Source organism: Eptesicus fuscus, chromosome 13 (genome assembly GCF_027574615.1).
Source record: "Eptesicus fuscus isolate TK198812 chromosome 13, DD_ASM_mEF_20220401, whole genome shotgun sequence".
Classification (NCBI taxonomy): Eukaryota; Metazoa; Chordata; class Mammalia; order Chiroptera; family Vespertilionidae; genus Eptesicus; species Eptesicus fuscus.
Genome location: NC_072485.1, coordinates 64,119,193 through 64,136,726, shown reverse-complemented (window position 1 = coordinate 64,136,726; position 17,534 = coordinate 64,119,193). Strand labels below are relative to the sequence as shown.

At 39.2% G+C, this 17,534-nt stretch overlaps 1 protein-coding gene and 1 long non-coding RNA gene across 3 annotated transcripts in view; one reads left to right on the top strand and one right to left on the bottom strand.

Moving 5' to 3' along the window:
- Positions 1–17,534, bottom strand: part of LOC129151269 (uncharacterized) — a 39,294-nt gene that overhangs the window by 2,991 nt on the left and 18,769 nt on the right. The gene's annotated exons all lie outside the window — the stretch shown is intronic.
- MS4A5 (membrane spanning 4-domains A5) lies at positions 2,283–10,874 on the top strand. Its single transcript, XM_008149027.3, has 5 exons — positions 2,283–2,534; positions 5,010–5,138; positions 8,069–8,125; positions 9,415–9,567; positions 10,731–10,874. Exons 1-5 carry the CDS (start codon positions 2,382–2,384, stop codon positions 10,839–10,841), a joined length of 603 nt encoding a protein of 200 aa, XP_008147249.1. The 5' UTR covers positions 2,283–2,381; the 3' UTR covers positions 10,842–10,874.

Genomic DNA, 17,534 nt, shown 5'->3' with positions numbered 1-17,534 from the left:
ATAGAGGCTGATATACCCTTCATCCAACTGCCCAATGGTTAAGTCTGTGCAGCTGGAGCACAATATCAAAACCAGAAAATCAACAGTGGAACATTATAGTTAATTAAATCACAGACCTTTTTTAGTGTTTGTCATATTTTATTCTGCATTTATCTGTGTGCCTATTTAGTTGCATACAAGTTTATCCTATATATATGTTTCTGTAACCATCACCGTAATCAAGAGACAGAACAGTTTCATAACCACATAAAACTCTTTCATGCTGCCTCCTCATAGTAACACCTCACCACCAACCTTATCTCTGTCTCCTAGTAACCACTCATATGTCCTCCCTCCCCATTATTTTTTCCATTTCAAGATTGTTGAAATGAAATCATATAATATTTAAGCTCTTGAGACTGAGTTTATTCACTAAGCATAATTCTCTTGAGGCCCATCCATATTTTTGTGTGTGTCAGTAGTTCTTAATCTCTCAGAGTTTTCACTTTCTCTGTATGACATATATATATATATATATATATATATATATATATATATATATATATATATATAATCTAATAATAGACAAATATGCAAATTGACCGCACCTTCGCTACACCTAAGCCACGCCCACCAGCCAAGCCACGCCCACCAACCAATCAGGACGAGTATGCAAATTACCCCAACAAAGATGGCGGCTAATTTGCATATTAAGACAGTGTCGAAAGAAGCCAAGAGCTGCAAAAGGGAGTAAAGCTTCGAAGAAACAAGCAAGCCAGGGGGGCGGGGGGAAGGAGAAGGGAGGAGTGAAGTCAGGGCCGTGGGCGAAGGGAAACGAAGGCAGGCTGGAGGAGAAGGCGGGGCGGGCGGCAAGGGCAGAGCGGAGGCGGGGCCAGGGGCAAAGGGAAACACGGGTGGGCTGGAGGAGAAGGCGGGGCCAGTGGCAAGGGCAGAGCGGAGGCGGGGCCGGGGGCGAAGGGAAACTCAGGCGGGCTGGAGGAGAAGGCGAGGCAGGCGGCAAGGGAGGAACGGAGGCGGGGTAGAGTACAGCAGGAAATCCTATTGCAGGATTTTTCCTGCAACGGGAAAGCATATATATATATATATATATGTATGTATATATATCTTACTAGAAGCCCGATGCACGAAGATTCGTGCTATAATGGGCTTTCCTTTCCCTGGCTTCTGGCATCGCCTTTCCACTCTGGCCCAGCCCCTTTCCACTCAGGCCCCTTCTAAGATATATCTGGGAGAGAAACTGGGTTTTATCATTATTCATGGATAAGATCTAGAGCTATTATCATTTATGAATTTAAAATCAAGAGAAAATGAAAGGACTTGGGAACCACTAAGTAGGGGATATCTGGTCACACTAACTGCTTCTGTCAAATTCTCTAGAGTGTGGATATTTTGCAGTAGAGAAGAAACAGGGAGATTTTGCAGTAGAGACGAAGATTAGATAATTAAAAACAAGTAAAATTGAGCTTCAGTGGAAATAGGAGAATAATAAGAGGAAGAGCACAGAGAGCCTTCCTTGGAATTATCTAACAAGAGAATCAGAGCAGAAGAAGTGAAAAGGAGAGGACTAATCCTATAAAGAGAGTAAGTTGTGTCACATTAGGAAATAAGAAGAAATCTAAGGCTATGGAAAGAAAAAAAAAGTAGTGCACAAATACACATTATGCGTGTACCAATGGGCCTAGTAGATTGATTAGCAGAAGACTGTGAAGTTCCACAGCCATGTTGAAATGGAGAAATGAGGTAAAATAACTTCTGGAATAGCTCAGTGTGACATTTCCAATGTTTTATAGCTAAGCTCATAAAGATACATAAGACATTTCGCTGATAAAGAGCCAACAAAAATGAACTTTGGAAATAATGTGGACACAAAGCAAAAGCAAAACACCTGGCCACCGTGATTAAAATGGTAATAATAATTGTCTACTTTAAGCAGTGGCTAATTAATTTTAGGGCAAGAGGGGTTTTTCCCTTTACCTGACTTAAAAAATAAATGTTCACAATACTCTTTTATTTGGAAATTGAAATGTATTTATAGATTTCTAGTCCAACCTGATCAATGTACATATAAGGAAGCTGAAACCAAGACAGGGGGATATGATCCTCCCAAGGTCACAGGAAATTTCTGACTAAACCATAATCCCAATGTGAACCAGGACTACCAGTCAGGCCCTCCGACCCTCCAGACCTGGGTCTTTTATTCATTGACCTTCTTGAGATCTTGACCTGAGATTCCATGACTCTGTGACTTTATGGTTCTAGAATTCCAAGACAAAGCCCAACAATGCCAGTGCCCCAGACAGCCTTGGGACACGATAAGAGCATGGTCTAGATTGAAGTACCAACTAAATAATTTTACCCTTCAAAATATCAACTATACCATCATGGATTCAAACTCTGCACACCATCCTGTATTTATGGTATTTCCTCCAGAGATCACTGCTTCAGAATTTCAGTCAATGAAAAATATAGCCACAGCCTATGAATCTACCATGCCCTTTTCAAAATGTTTTACTACAAAAATAAAAATCTTTGGGGTAAGTAAGATTTGCCCCAATGTAAATGCTACTGAAGGTGTGTTAGGAATGTAATATGTGTGTTTCCCAAAATTCATATTTGAAGCCATAATCCCAACGTGATGGTATCTAGAGGCATAGACTTTGTGGGATAATTATTTTATTAATAAGTAGGGGGTCAGAATGCTAGGTTTCTTTGTGAGGATAAAACAGAGAAGTCTGTAGTCTATAAGCCAGAAGAAGGTCTTCATCAGAATCTGATCATTCTGGTACCCTGATCTCAGATTTTCAGTCTTCAGAACTGTGAGAAATAAATTTCTGTTGTTTATAAGTCACTGGGTCTATGATACTTTGTTATAACAGCCCAAGTTGACTAAGACAGACATTGGTACCAAAAAGTGGGCTGCTGCTATAACAAATATTTTAAAATGTGAAAGCAGCTTTGGAGATGGGCAATGGGTAGAGGCTAGAAGAGTTTTGAAGTGCATGCTAGAAGAAGCTGAGATTGCCCTGAAGGAACTGGTAAATGCAATTTTAGTGAGAGCTCACAAAGTAACGAGGAGAGCTGTATAGGAAGGCTCCATCGTCTTAGAGAGTGAACTTGACATATTGAATACGCAGTGGTGTTACCCATTGGATATTCAAGTGGGGATGTTTGACAAGAGCTAAAAATATGAATCTGGAATTAAGGAAAATGATATTGCTTACAACTCAACTACATTAAGGTAATAGTTGCAATGGGAGAAAATGAGATTCCTCAGATGGAGAAGGTGGACGGGAATGAAAGAGGGCAAGGACACAGACTCTTCTTTTGTATACCTTCCATTCTTCATGTCATTCTCATCAATCTTTCCCAGCATTCGTCAAAACACTGCTTGGTGCGGTAGTGCATCACAAGTGTGTCAGAGACAAAAAATAGAAAAGATGGGGAGTGCTTTGAATCCTGGGACATGACAATACCTCCATAGGCTCAAAGGATGGGTCATTGACATAAGGGCTTTGACAGTTCACTGCTATTTGAGACCAGGCCTGCATGGTGATTTAGAATTCAGTACTTTTCAAACTTTAACATTTATATGCCACAGACTTGGTGGTTCCATGCCCCCCCCCCCAGCTTTGTTGAGATGTAATTGACATATAACTTTGTAAAGTTTAAGGTGTATAATCTAATGGTTTGATACACATGTATATTGCAAAATGTTTACCACAATATGGTTAGTTATCACATCTTTCACATAATTGCCATTTTTGTTGTTGTATAATGAGAACATTAAAACTCAACTCTCATAGTAACTTTCAAGCATACAATATAGTGTTGTTAATTGTAGTCACCATGTTGTACCTTAGAGCTTGGAACTTAACTGAAAGTTTGTACCCTTTGACCAACATCTCCATATTCTCCCCAACCTCTGAGCCTTTAACAACCACTGTTCTACTCTCTGATTCTGTGAGTTCAATATCTTTATATTCCACATACAAACTACTTGTCTTTCTCTTACTCTACTTAGCATAATTTCTTCAAGGTCCGTCCATGTTATTGCAAATGGCAGAATTTTCTTTTTTATACTGAACTAGTGCCCAGTGCATGGATTCATGCACACTGAAAGGAAATTAATTTGAAGGTGGCCGGTCGGGTGGGACTGGGTGAGACGGGCCAGACACACCCTAGAGCCAACCTCCCATGGTCCCTCCCCAGCAGGCTGCACCTGGGGCGGCGCCATGGCTTGAAGGCCATCTGTGGAGTGAGCAGGGTCCCTCTGGCAGGTGGGGTCCCTCAGCCTGGCCTGCGGGGTCAGGCTGAAACTGGCTCTTCACCATCCCCGAAGGGGTCCTGGATTGCGAGAAGGCAGTTCTTGGGTGACGCATCCCGGAATCAGGCTCCCTCCTCTCTGGTTCCAGGTGCGTCACCAAGTCACCGCAGCTTAGCAGCTCCTGCATTGAGCTTCTGCCCCTGGTGCTCATTGAGCATCATAGCTACCGGTCGGATGGTCAGATGGTCACTTAGCCTTTTGTATATATAGATAATATTTCATTTTCTTCATCTACCTAGGTTGTTCCCATGTCTTACCTATTGTAAATAATAGCATAAATTTTTCTTTGAGGTAGTGATTACATTTCCTTAGGATATATACCCAGAAGTGGGACTGCTGGACCATATAGTAGCTCTATTTTGAATTTTATCCTGGGGATTTTATTCAGTAAGTATAGGATTGTGCATGATAATTTGCACCTCTAATTCTTAGGTGATCCTAAGGCTGCAAATCCATGGACTAAATCTTCAGGAGCATTGATTTAAATAATTTTTCTCATTACCAAATACCAGGTAGAGGTATCCAAAAATACCTGGGTACATAATAAAGGGGCTTCTACTACCCTTCCCTTATTTATAAAAGAGGATAATTGCCAACTCCTTTTATCAAAAGGAGATCTAAATTTTCTAAAGGGGAACCCACCATTTTGCTTTTTCCTTACTGTGTCCTTTTCCTCTCTTTACAGACTATCCAGATACTGCTTGGACTGATGAACTTTTCTTTTGGGGTAATTTTCTTTTTCATGTTTGAAGAACCGTATCCAAGGTTCCCCTTTATATTTATTACAGGATATCCATTCTGGAGCTCCATTTTGGTGAGTATAGTAAATCAAGTTCAATGTGAAGTCATGTCAACAGGGATATTAGAGAATTCTTAGTTTCAAAATGAACAATATTCAGTTGTATGATAGGCTTTGAAATGTCAAAATAAAAATAAACCTTGTTGAAATTATTTCCCCATTAATTCAGCAGTTACTGATATTTCATCATTGTGTCTTGAAGTTCCTTTGGGAATATTTCTTTGGATCTTGAGGTTATTTGTCCATTCATTCATTCAAATGAGTTACCATCTGAGCCAGATACATAGAAGAAGGCAATCAGGATTCAAAGGTTAATAAAATACATGGGCTCTGATTATGAAAAACAGTGTGGCTATTCCTCCAAAAAATTAAAACAAGAATCATTATGTGATTCAGCAATTTCACTTCTGGGAATATATCCAAAGGAAATGAAAACATTATATCAAAGAGATATCTATACCCCCATATTCATAGCAGCATTATGTACAACATCCAAGACATGGAAAAAAGCTGTGTTCTACAGACAAATGGATAAAGAAGTTTGCACACACACAATGGAATATTCTGTCATAAAAAATGAGGATAACCTGCCAATTGTGACAACATAGATGAAACTTAAGATCATTATGCTAAGCAAAATAAGCTAATAGAGAAATACAAATACTGTATGACCTCATTTATATGTGGAATCAAAAGGGGGTGAGGGTAGGAAGGATTAAAGAGGGTCAAATATACGATGATGGAAGAATATTTGAATTTGGATGGTGGGCACACAAAGCAATTTACAGATGATGTCATAGAATTGAAACCTATATAATTAAAAAATATATATATTTTTTTACTTACTCCAGAGAGGAAGGCAGAGGGAGAGAGTCACAAAAACATTAATGATGAAAGAGAATCATTGATTCTCTGCTTCCTGCACACCCCACACCAGGGATTGAGTCTGCAACCCAGGCATGTGCCCTGACTAGGAATTGAACTGTGATCTCCTAGTTCATAGGTCAATGCTCAATCACTGAGCCATGTCAGCTGACCTGAAACCTATATAATTTTATTAACCAACATCATCCCCAAATTTTTAATTAAAACAAAAGCGATCAGATCTGACATTACCAAAGGCAGGGGTGGTGTCAAAGGACATAAACTCCCAATTATAAGATTAAAAAAGTACATGATGACTATTTAACACTGTTGTGTAATATATATGATATTTTAAAGAGGGTACCTCCTAAAAGGCCTCATCACAAGGAAAAATATATATTTTCTTTTTCCTTTTTGTTTTGTATCTAAATGAGAAGATGGACGCTAACTAAAGTTATTATGGTGATCATTTAATGATATATGTAAGTTAGATCATTATGCTGCACACCCTAAACTTATATAGTGATGTATGCCAATTATGTATGCCAATAATAAAAGGGTAATATGTAAATTGGTCAGGATGCCCTCACAGTAACAACTGAACAGCAGGCTTTGTGGGGTGACCAGGCCAGCAGGGGGTTTAGTGAGGGATGACCAAATGACTGAACAGCAGGTGACCAGGCCAGCAGGGGGGTTAGTTGGGGGTGACCAGGCTGGTGGGAGGGTAGTTGGGGGCAACCAGGCCAGCAGGGGGGGCAGCTGGGGGTGACCAGGCTGGCAGTGGGGCCAGTGAACAGGCCAGCAGTAGGGGCAGTTGGGGGTGACCAGGCTGGTGGGGGGGTAGTTGGGGGCAACCAGGACAGCAGGGGGGGGCAGTTGGGGGCAACCAGGGGTGAACAAGGCTGGCAGTGGGGGCAGTTAGGGGCAATCAGGCTGGCAGGCAGAAGTGGTTAGGGGTGATCAGGCTGGCAGGGGGGGGCAGCTAGGGACAATCAGGCAGGCAGGCAGATGAGCAGTTAGGAGCCAGTGGTCCCGGATTGTGAGAGGGATGTCCGACTGCCGGTTTAGGCCCTATCCCTAGGACACCCCCTGAGGGGTTCCGGATTGGAGAGGGTGCAGGCTGGGCTGAGGGGACCCCCCTCCTGTGCACAAATTTTGTGCACTGGGCCTCAAATTTTGCAATAAAACTGGGAGAAAACAAAAAACAACAAAACAAAAATAATACATGAAAAAATTACCATGTGGTGTGATGAATGGTGACAGAGGACACACAAGCTGTCTCTATAGGAAAGGCACTTAAAAAATAGAGGGAAGGTTTCCCAGAGATATGTAAGCTTGATCAAGTTTAAAGAGTTTTAATCAGATGAAGACACATATGGAGGAAGGGAGTGGGGGATAGTTGGGTGTAAGAGGTAGGATGTCTTGCTGTATGTCAAGGGAGAAACATGAAAAACATAAGAGAAAAGCTTAAAGTATGGGGGAACACTTTTTATTCTGAGAACTGTAAGAGTTCAGTGCAGAGAGTAAGAGGGGAGGAATGAGGCTGAAGAAATACCACAGAATGAACTAGAAATTAAAAAAGTGGATAAACTGTGATCAAATTTGAAATTTCTCTTAGACAATGATCCTACCACTATGACTCATCACAATGAAAATTTTGGTATTTTTATATAACTCTCAGAATATTTGCTGCAACTCTGCTTATGTTTCCATCCAAGAGACCACATCAGATTGCACATAGGTAGGAAGGATGTTTCCTACAGGAATGATGGAATCTGATCTTATTGGCTGTAAACTGAATTGACACCAGTATGTCATGATGTCTGCAATAGCTATAAAAGGAAGATGGATGAGAAAAATGAAATCTCAGTAAAGTTTTTAAAAATTCTCATGTTCAAATAAATAGTTAAAGCTAAAGCAAACTTCTAGTCCAGTATTTTGTCCACTATTCATTTATGGACAACCCATACAAGGCATCTCACCTTTCTTACTCCCCTGCCAGCCTGTGAAAGGGACATGTAGAAGTCTATCCTCTGAGAACTCTTTATGTCCATCACTAAGATATGTATTCTTTCTAACAGTTCATTTATTCTGGAGCCTGCCTAATTGCATTGGAAAGAAAAGGCACACAAACTGTGGTGAGTTATATTTTCCCTTTATTAAAAAGGTATTTATAACTTTGAAATAATTCCTTTGAGTCTTGAAAATGAATTTGGAAAATCATTAAGCCACTATAACTCCACAAACTGTCAATTACTGATACTAATCCATGTTATTTGCTTATTTTTTCATAGAATCATAAAACATTAGAACCAAAAGCAAGTTTCCTAGGTCATCCAGTTTAATTCTGATTTTATATATAGACACCGAGGCATAGATTAAATAACTTGTCCAAGTTCCTCAGCCAGAGGGCAGATGGCATTATTATAGTATCTCACTCATTCTTTTTTTTATTTTTTTATTGTTGCTATTACTCACCCGAGGGTATTTTTCTATTGATTTTTAGAGAGAGTGATTTTAGAGAGAGTGGAAGGGAGGGGGAGAGACAGATAGAGAGAACCCTCTCACATTGATTGGTTGCCTCCTGCATGCTCCCCAGCCTGCAACCGAAGTGCGTGCCCTTGACCAGAATCGAACTCAAGACCCTTCAGCCTGTGGGCCAACATAAGTATTTCTGGTGCCTACTGCATGCCAGACACTTTGACAGGCAGTCATTTGACACTTATATGATAGGCACACTATGTAAATGACATAATTTAACCTGATATGCAGAATCAGAAAATAAATAATAAGTGTTAATGAATGCAAATCTTTAACTTACAGATAAACTATAAGCAGCATATTTTTACTTTTCTCAGAGAATCAAAGCTATGATATATTAATAAGCCAATAAATTATTTTCAGCAAAGAATGCCACCTATAGATTTGCAGTTTTGGTAAGAAAAAAAAATTGCAAGTATATATATATATGTGTATATATATATATATGTTATAATATATATATAATATATAGTATACAGTGTACTAGTATATGTTAAATATATATGTATATAAGATATAAATATAATATGTATTAAACAGAGTCATAAATAAGTTATAACTTTGATCAGAGCATCAAAATTCAATGTGGCTATCTCTAAGAACTTTTATTGTCCAGTGTGTACCCCTCCCCCTAATTAAATAGGATTTAAATTAGGCACAGATTATGGGGGATGGAAGGGTTATTAAAAGTTCACTGGTTCCCCTTATTCTGTAGATGAGGACCTGAAGCCCAGTTAGGTGAAGGGACATTCATAAGATGATATGGCTGCTTCATGGCATTGTAGTGCTGAGACCAAAATCCTGCTGCCCAGTCTCCTCACCCATTGTTTTGTCTATAGACTCAGATGGGGCCTGGTAATTGTGCTATGTTTTTACTCTCTTTCAGATGAGGATGAGCCAAACAATGAATTGTTTTAGTGTCCTGGCAGCAACAGCTGGAATCATTCTCCTTGTATTTGGTTTCATTCTAGATCAAAACTACCTTTGTGGCTATTCTGGAGAAGTTAGTGAGTGTAAGGCTGTTAACACCCTATTCATTGTAAGTATGCTGCATTTTTAGGGTGAGGAGTAATGTGTTTAATCATAAAGATTTATTAGACCCTAATCAGCATCATCCAAATAATGTTACAGACAAATGTATTATTTAACTCACAAACATGTACAGAAATCATAGCATCTAATAGGCATTCAACCAGGCATTGTAGAATAGAACAATAAATGTATTATTACCCCCAACTTGAGAAATTCACAGATGAGTACAGAAGATAAAACATATACATCAATGAGAATAATATATAAAAAAGTGATATATTAGAAGAAAAAGCAAATATAGCAGTATGGTAGTAGTTATAGCCCTGGATGTACATTAGAATCATGAGTGGAGCGTTTTTATGGTTTTGGTTTTAATATTTAGACTGGGTTTCTGATAAAACATTATAGATTGAAAACTGGCATTTATTTCTGCTTTTCTGAACTTAGTGTAAAGGCACGTAAAAGATATGAATCTTCATGGAGAGAGAAAATAGCCAATAAGATCCATAAAAAATTGCTGAGAAATTTGAAAACTAATCATCTAAGGAAAAGGGGATCCTAATAAGAAGGGGATCCATAATTTTTCATATGGAAGATTCGAAGGAACAGAATGTAGTAGAACCACAGAAAACAGGGGAGAAGAGAATAGATTAATTTTGGTAATAGTAAAATGGGATGTGTGAATTGAACCTAGTCTAGAAACAAAGAAAAATGCTACATTAAAAAACCCCCACACTTTTTAAAACAATTTAAAAGCCCTGAAAAGCTGCTAAATCACCTGGATCACCTAGATCAATTTTTAGATGAAAGCTTAATCTGAAATCTGTCAATGGAATACCAAAGAGCAATAAAGCTACGTATACCTCGAGAAAATTTGCCAATGTTGCCCGTATGGAATCTGATTCCAGTCTAAGTGCATTGAAGAAGAAAGAAATGAAGGCCTGTGCAATTTTGTGCTCTGCTGTAGGGTACCACACTGTGCTGTGCTATGTAGTACTATGCTAAAATATCTGTATATTGCAACGAGCCTCTACTAATTTGCTTTGTAAGCATTAGCTACCTTTGATATGTGGGGAAACTTTCTTATCTGGGCATTGTTACCTCATTATCATCTGAAAAACCATTATTGTGCTAATACCATGATTCTTTTATTTTTTTCTTCTGTTACAGGGAATTTTGATTATGCTGGTAGCCTTCAGCACTATTGAACTACTCATTGCTATGTTTTACTCAATTTTTAGCAGATCCTTTGACTGCTGTGATTGTGAGGAATGGTGTTAAAAATCACTGTGCAAATAAAGAAGTGAGATAATATCATGGAGAGATTAATTATATTTGTGAGGAACAGCCAAAAGGAACGTAGGATGTTAAAGCTGGCAACTCTTTGAAGCAAAGGGGAGGGACTCAGGGGAATGGGGCTGGGGAAAATTTTGACTGATAAAATACATCCGCCTCTTTGAAATGTCATTTCCTCCTCTCCCAGAATCACATGGTCACTTTGGTGTCACCTCCTCTGTCAGTCATGCATTCACTGAAGCAGTGTGGTGTTGCTGCTGCAACAAATAGATAAAGGAATCAAAGTCCAGGGTGTGCAGTGACCAAGTCCTACTGATTTCACCAGGAGGCTCTGTCTCCAAGAGGCTCCTACCCTATTGTCCTGTAGACAGATGAGTTATGGGAAGAATGTCTTGGCCCACAAATTTTACATTGATCATGCAGTATCAATATTATCAACTTATAACAACTACAATAGTAACAGTAATGAGGGAAAATATTGGTAAAAGCCAGTACAATGTTCCAAGCACTGTATGTTGTGTTTTATGTATATGACTCATTTAATCTCACAAAAAATTCTAAGAGGCAAATTTGATTCTGAAACTCATTTTATGGACAAGGAAGCTGGTGCACAGAGAAGGTAAGTTATGTACCCAAGGTCAGTTGCAAGGGCAGAACCATGATATCAACAGTGTGTCTCCAGGGCCCAAGGTCTTAATACATATACCAACATCTTTGAAACTTTTGGTCTCAGAACCCCTCATACTTTAAAAAACTACTGAAGACTCATTACATAATTCTACAAATAAACCTTTTATTAACATAACTATATTTTTCAAAATAGAAAAAGAAACGGTGTGGAGAGTGGCACTGATAAAAAGTTTTGCAAATCTCTTTTTATAGGTTACTTAACATTCTTTTCTTTTCTTTTTTTTTTAGCTTTATTGAGTCATAGTTTGTATACAAAAAATTGTACATTTAATGTATGCATACTCCCAATATCATCACCATAACCAAGATACTAAACACATCCATCACCTCCAAAAATTTCCTTGTATTCTTTTGTTAAGTTTTTATTTTGCTTTTGTTTTTGGTATGAACACAACATGAAATTTATCCTTAGAATATTTTACAGTATACAATACCATATTATTAACTTTAAGTGCCCTGTTATAAAGAAGATTCCTAAAATTTACTCATTCTTATAAAAAAGAAACTTTATGCCCATTGAAAAACAAATCCCCATGTAATTTTACTGTCTATTCACATCACCTGAAGAACTTTTATAAACCCAATGCACCACATACTACCACATACCAATAAAATCAGAATTTGATGAGAGCTGGGCACCAATATTTTTCAAAGATCTCCAGGTGACTCCAACGCAAAGGTTAGGAACCACCATTTCCCTTTATCTTAATGGGAGATGAGCAGATTCTCTTAACTTCTTTTGAATTCAACCTATTGTGACATCTTATCTTCTGCGGGGTGTGGAGAATACCACTGCAAACTCATGGAAAGAGGTAAGTAGATCTTAGTATTATTATGAAATTTTGTTTTGAGTTCATAGGCCCCCAACCCCTCTAAAAGTGCCTCAGGGACTCCAGAAGTTCCCCAGACCACACTTTAAGGACAGCTGCCTTATATTGTGTCCACTGATGGACTACCTGTTCAGTATTAGAGCTCTTACTTCTGCCATCTCATTTAATTGTCATGACAGCCCCCTGAGAGGTTTGACTGACCTGTGTCACAGACATGAAAACTGAAACTCAACATGGTTAACTTTTCTGAGATCACAAAGGGGAATTAGAACCAGGATTTGAAGCAAGATCTCCAACTACAAATCCCATTGTCCTATGCTTCTATTGGTATAAAAGTACTTGGCATATTCAAAGAAAGAAACTATCTGGCTTTCATTTCTGTGGTGAGCTGGAAGGAGATCAGCCTATAAGTACATATATGAAGGCAGGGGATGGGGAAATGAAGTTCTGATGAAAAATATGTTTTTTAAATATTTATTTTTAAATATTTATTTCCAGTGGAGTGAGGTTCTGATAAAAAATACTTGGTGGCAGCTGAGTGAGGTTCAGATGTGTGAGGTTTGAGATATATTTAAGGGTGAAAAGCTTTCACCTCATGGTCAGGGCTTTTAAGTCAGACCTAGTTTTAAATGTCAGTTTTGCAATTTACAGCTAATTGACTTGAACAAATTAATCTTCATAAGATTTAAATTTCTAGATTAAAATGCAATAATACCTCCCTGGTGGGTTTCCATGAGGCTTAAGTGAACCATGTAAACTGGTTTTTTCAGTGCCTGGGACTTAAAAATCACTTAGGAAATGGTACGTTTTCGTTTAAATTTATAATTGAGGTTTTCTTGCTTTCCAAAATCACATTTTATCACTTACTCATGACTATAGGTCAGTTTCCCCCACTTCCTGAACATTCATTTCCACTGATTATAAAACAGAATCAAATTATAGTCTTATATGGACAATGCTTGGCATATAAATAGGTATTCAACTGATGTAACTTTCCTAACTGTCAAAAATGTAAAGTAGTCCCCCAGGACAGAAAGAGGACCTCTTAAACTACAAAGCTCTTAAGTACTCAAATTTACATTTTCCTGAGTTTTAATTATTTATAAGTATAACATTGGGACTTTCCAACCTGTAACCAAGTTCTATTTGCAACTTGGTAGGGTGGGTGGGGGGGAGGTGTAAAAGGTAAAAGGCGACAAATACACTGAGTGGCCAGATTATTATGATCCCTGAACGCATAATAATCTGGCCACTCAGTGTGTGTGTGTGTGTGTGTGTGTGTGTGTATTAGAGGTCCGGTGCATGAATTCGTGCATGGGTGGGGTCCAGCCAGCCTGGCCAGGGGGAGGGGACATGGGCAGTTGGCCGGTCTGCCTGCTGGTCAAACTCCTGGTGGAGGGGACAATTTGCATATTAGCCTTTTATTATATAGGATATAAAGTGAGTGGCCAGATTTTTATGCGTTCAGAGATCATAATAATCTGGCCACTCAGTGTATATGGTGATAGAAGAAGATCTGACTTTGGGTGGAGGGCACCCAAAGCAAAACACAGATGATGTACCATAGAATTGTACACTTGAAACCTATGTAATCTTAACCAATGTTACCCCCATAAATTTAATTTTAAAAAGTATTTATAGTAAGGTCTTCGGTTTCACTTCTGAGGGACGCTGAATCTTCCTAACCAATTCTCTGAAACCGTACCTTCCAGCACCAGGTAGTTCTGATACCAGTGCTTCCTGAGAGTGGAGAGGGCTGATGATCACCGACATGGGAGGCAGTACCCAAGTGGTGACATCTTTCACAGCACTGCAGAGAACAAGGCAATAAGACCCTATGAAATTGCTGCTTGCAAGGGACACACAAGTCAAAGCCTACAAATAATGAGGACAGTACATCGTAATGGCATTGTGAAATGTAGAAACTACATTGTGAAATGTACTTTTCATGAGAGAGGCAAATGTTTCCAGGATAAAAATAAATAGGGGTATTAGGAGGTGGGGAGAATAAAAGGAAGAAGAATTCCTATCAGGCAAATGCTGACTAAATAAAAGTGGAATTGATAAAATTCTGTGCAGAGTTCAAGAAAGAGATCATTATATGGAAGTAAGGAGGCCACTAGGTAATGACAAGAAGTTTACTTCAGATAAAAAATTTTTTAAATGTATAATTGATCTCATAAAACATCCTCAAACATAACAAAGAAAAAAAAATGGGAAAATTAAGTGCTACTGACAAACCCAAACTGTAGTGAGATGTCAACACATTCAAGCACCTAAAGGTCAATCTAGCCAAACTGGCAAAGGCTAAGTGAAAGTTTATATAAATTCAAATTCAAGTTTATTTAGGAGCAATCACACTTGTAGGCACCTAAGTTTGAAAAACACACACCAAAAAACAGAGTAGCAAACACTCCAAGGAAGAGTTGGGAAAAGCAGGGCCTACACAGAGACAAGGATATGAAGAATCAGGTGTGCAAACCCAATTTGAGCCTTACTGATGCCAGATATTTGCCAAGTCTGACCCTGCTACCATGCTCACTGAAATGAAGGCACATCCCTATAGCCACGCAACATCCTGGACCCAAACCTCAGGCCTCACAGTCATCCACAACTCAGACCCTATGAAATTACTGTCCCTGTCACCAATCACTCAAGCACTTAAGCAGATACTCATAGATCCATAACCAGAATATTGAATGGATGGGTGGCAAAGCTTATGCTTCCACTCCTCTCCTCCCTACGGCTTTTATGAGAGGTGACTTGCATGGCTTACCTGTGTATACTTGATGACAAAAGTTCTCCATTCAAGTGGTAGCCTAGTCCACTGATGAACTACTCCTTGGTGGGGAGCTAGCATTTTAATTTAAAAAAAAATAAATTTATTGGAGTGACATTGGTTAATAAGATTAATCCCAAAGGCAAGGGAAATAAGGGAAAAATGAAACAAATGAGGTGGCATTTTCTTACATGTTGCATCAAAAACAGCCTCTCCAGACCTACTATTAATCATTGGTTTTAACCCTTTGATTCCAAACCACCCTAAAGAAAAGAGAGGCAAAGGGAGAAAAAAAGGAGAGAAGAGAAAATAAGAGATTAAATATGAATTAACCTTAGATTTGGCAATAGAGCTACCATACACTGAATTCATGCATGTGTGGGGTCTGGCCAGCCTGGCCAGCGGGAGGGGACATGGGCAGTTGGCCGGCCTGCCTGCTGGTCAAACTCCTGGTTCAGGGGACAATTTGCATATTAGCCTTTTATTATATAGGATATACACTGAGTGGCCAGATTATTGTGCATTCAGAGATCATAATAATCTGACCACTCAGTGTATTTCAGCCCTTTAGAATAGGCAAACAATTACCTAACTACAACCCTGGGTCTCTAATTAAATAAGGCAATGGGGAAGGAAATTTAAAAAATAATGAAACATCCAACATGTGAAATACAATAGTCCTAATTATCCATAGGCAATCTATTTTAAGACCCCTAGTTGATGCCTGAGACCACAGACAGTACTGAAGCCTATATGTATTATATTTTTTCCTATACATACATAACACTTCACAGCCTCTCTTTGTTATAGCCAAGTTGCCAGGATCCCTACTCTTGCGATTTGGAGCCATTATTAAGTAAAATAAGAGTTACTTGAACACAAGCACTGAGATACCACCACAGTTGATCTCTTAACCTAGACAGCTACTAAGTGACCAGTGGGAAGAAGTATATACAGTGTGGAGATGCTGGATAAAGGGATGATTCATGTCTGGGGTGAGCCAGAGCAGGACAGCATAAGATTTTATCACACTATTCAGAATGACACACAATTTAAAAATATGAATTGTTTATTTCTGGACTTTTTCATTTAATATTTTCAGACCACAATTGACTGTGGGTAACTAAAACCCCTGAAAGTGAAACCACAAATAAGAGGAGACTACTGTAGAGGCTGTATTATAGTGGGTGTAGGGGGTTCAGTATTTGGGGGCAAAACTTTCTTTAATTAATCTCTTAAATGTTTGCACTCTCCTGGCTACCAGCTTCCTCCATGCCCTCATTTGATCTGGCACTGGGCTTGATAGCCTCAGCTCCAGCCCAGAATTAAAAGAGAGGGGACACAAGGGAACTAAACAGATGGAGGAAAAGGTAGGTGGAGGAAAAGGTAGGTTTGCAGGTAAAAGTACTATTTCAATTTATAACCCCAAACATGAAACTCTTGTCTCAAGCTTTTGGGGATGTGGTCTACAGCACCAGAGTATATTTTTAGGCCATTTCTACTAAATCCGACACAAGATACATGTGGTCCCACTAGAACCCTAACTGTGGGCCAATGAGACAATATTTGGAGACAGTTACACAGAATCTCTCATGTGTAAGGGCTTAATGATTCTTAATTCTCTCTGCATGGATGCCTCCTTCCCACCTACCCACTCCTAAAAGTGAAGTAAAAAGTTAAAAGTGTTCACAGCCCATCTTTGCAAAATTTCTAGAGCCCTTCCTGCCCTTGGGGACCCAATATCCACACCTGCTTACAGGGTGGGGGCTGCAAAGTTCTTCTAATTAAGGTTGTGCAAAGTACGCCATGCAGTCCCCTGGGGTCCTTTTCAAGAAGTGAAACCTTCTGGTAAGGCAGAAACTTTTTTCTATGTCCTTCAGCTCTGATAAGCGTGTATTAAACCAAAGTAATTGGGGTGATGTCCAAGGTAGCAGAAGCCACTGATTTCCTGTCACCTGGTATCTATCAGCAATCCTAGGTCTGGCCTATCTCACTCACTCCTGTGCACTTGAGAAAGTAGCAGTCAAGTGAACTCAGCAGCAAGCATCAAATCAGCCCTTGAGCTCTAAGGTCTTGAAGACTCAGGTAAGGAATCAATTTACTTTGTTTCAATGACTAAAAGGGAGTGATGGGGAACGTCTAGGATAGTTTTGGAGACTGGAGATTTTTGGCTTTAATTCTAGGGCTTTCCTGGTCAGGTTTTCTGATAGTGTCATGATTTGAGTAGGGGTAATATCAAAGCTTGCTGCCCACCCACTCTTATATTTCTCCCTCCCTCCCTCCCTCCCTCCCTCCCTCCCTCCCTCCTTCCCTCCTTCCCTTCCTCCCTCTCTTTCTCAATTCTGGGAGATCAACTTTGAGTCAGATTGCAGCATGTAG

Excerpts from the sequence above, each read along its gene's own strand:
- MS4A5 (XM_008149027.3), top strand. The coding sequence starts at position 2,382 with ATGGATTCAAACTCTGCACACCATCCTGTATTTATGGTATTTCCTCCA. Across the intron at positions 2,535-5,009 it reads CAAAAATAAAAATCTTTGGG|ACTATCCAGATACTGCTTGG; the intron begins GTAAGTAAGATT and ends CTCTCTTTACAG. Across the intron at positions 8,126-9,414 it reads GAAAAGGCACACAAACTGTG|ATGAGGATGAGCCAAACAAT; the intron begins GTGAGTTATATT and ends ACTCTCTTTCAG.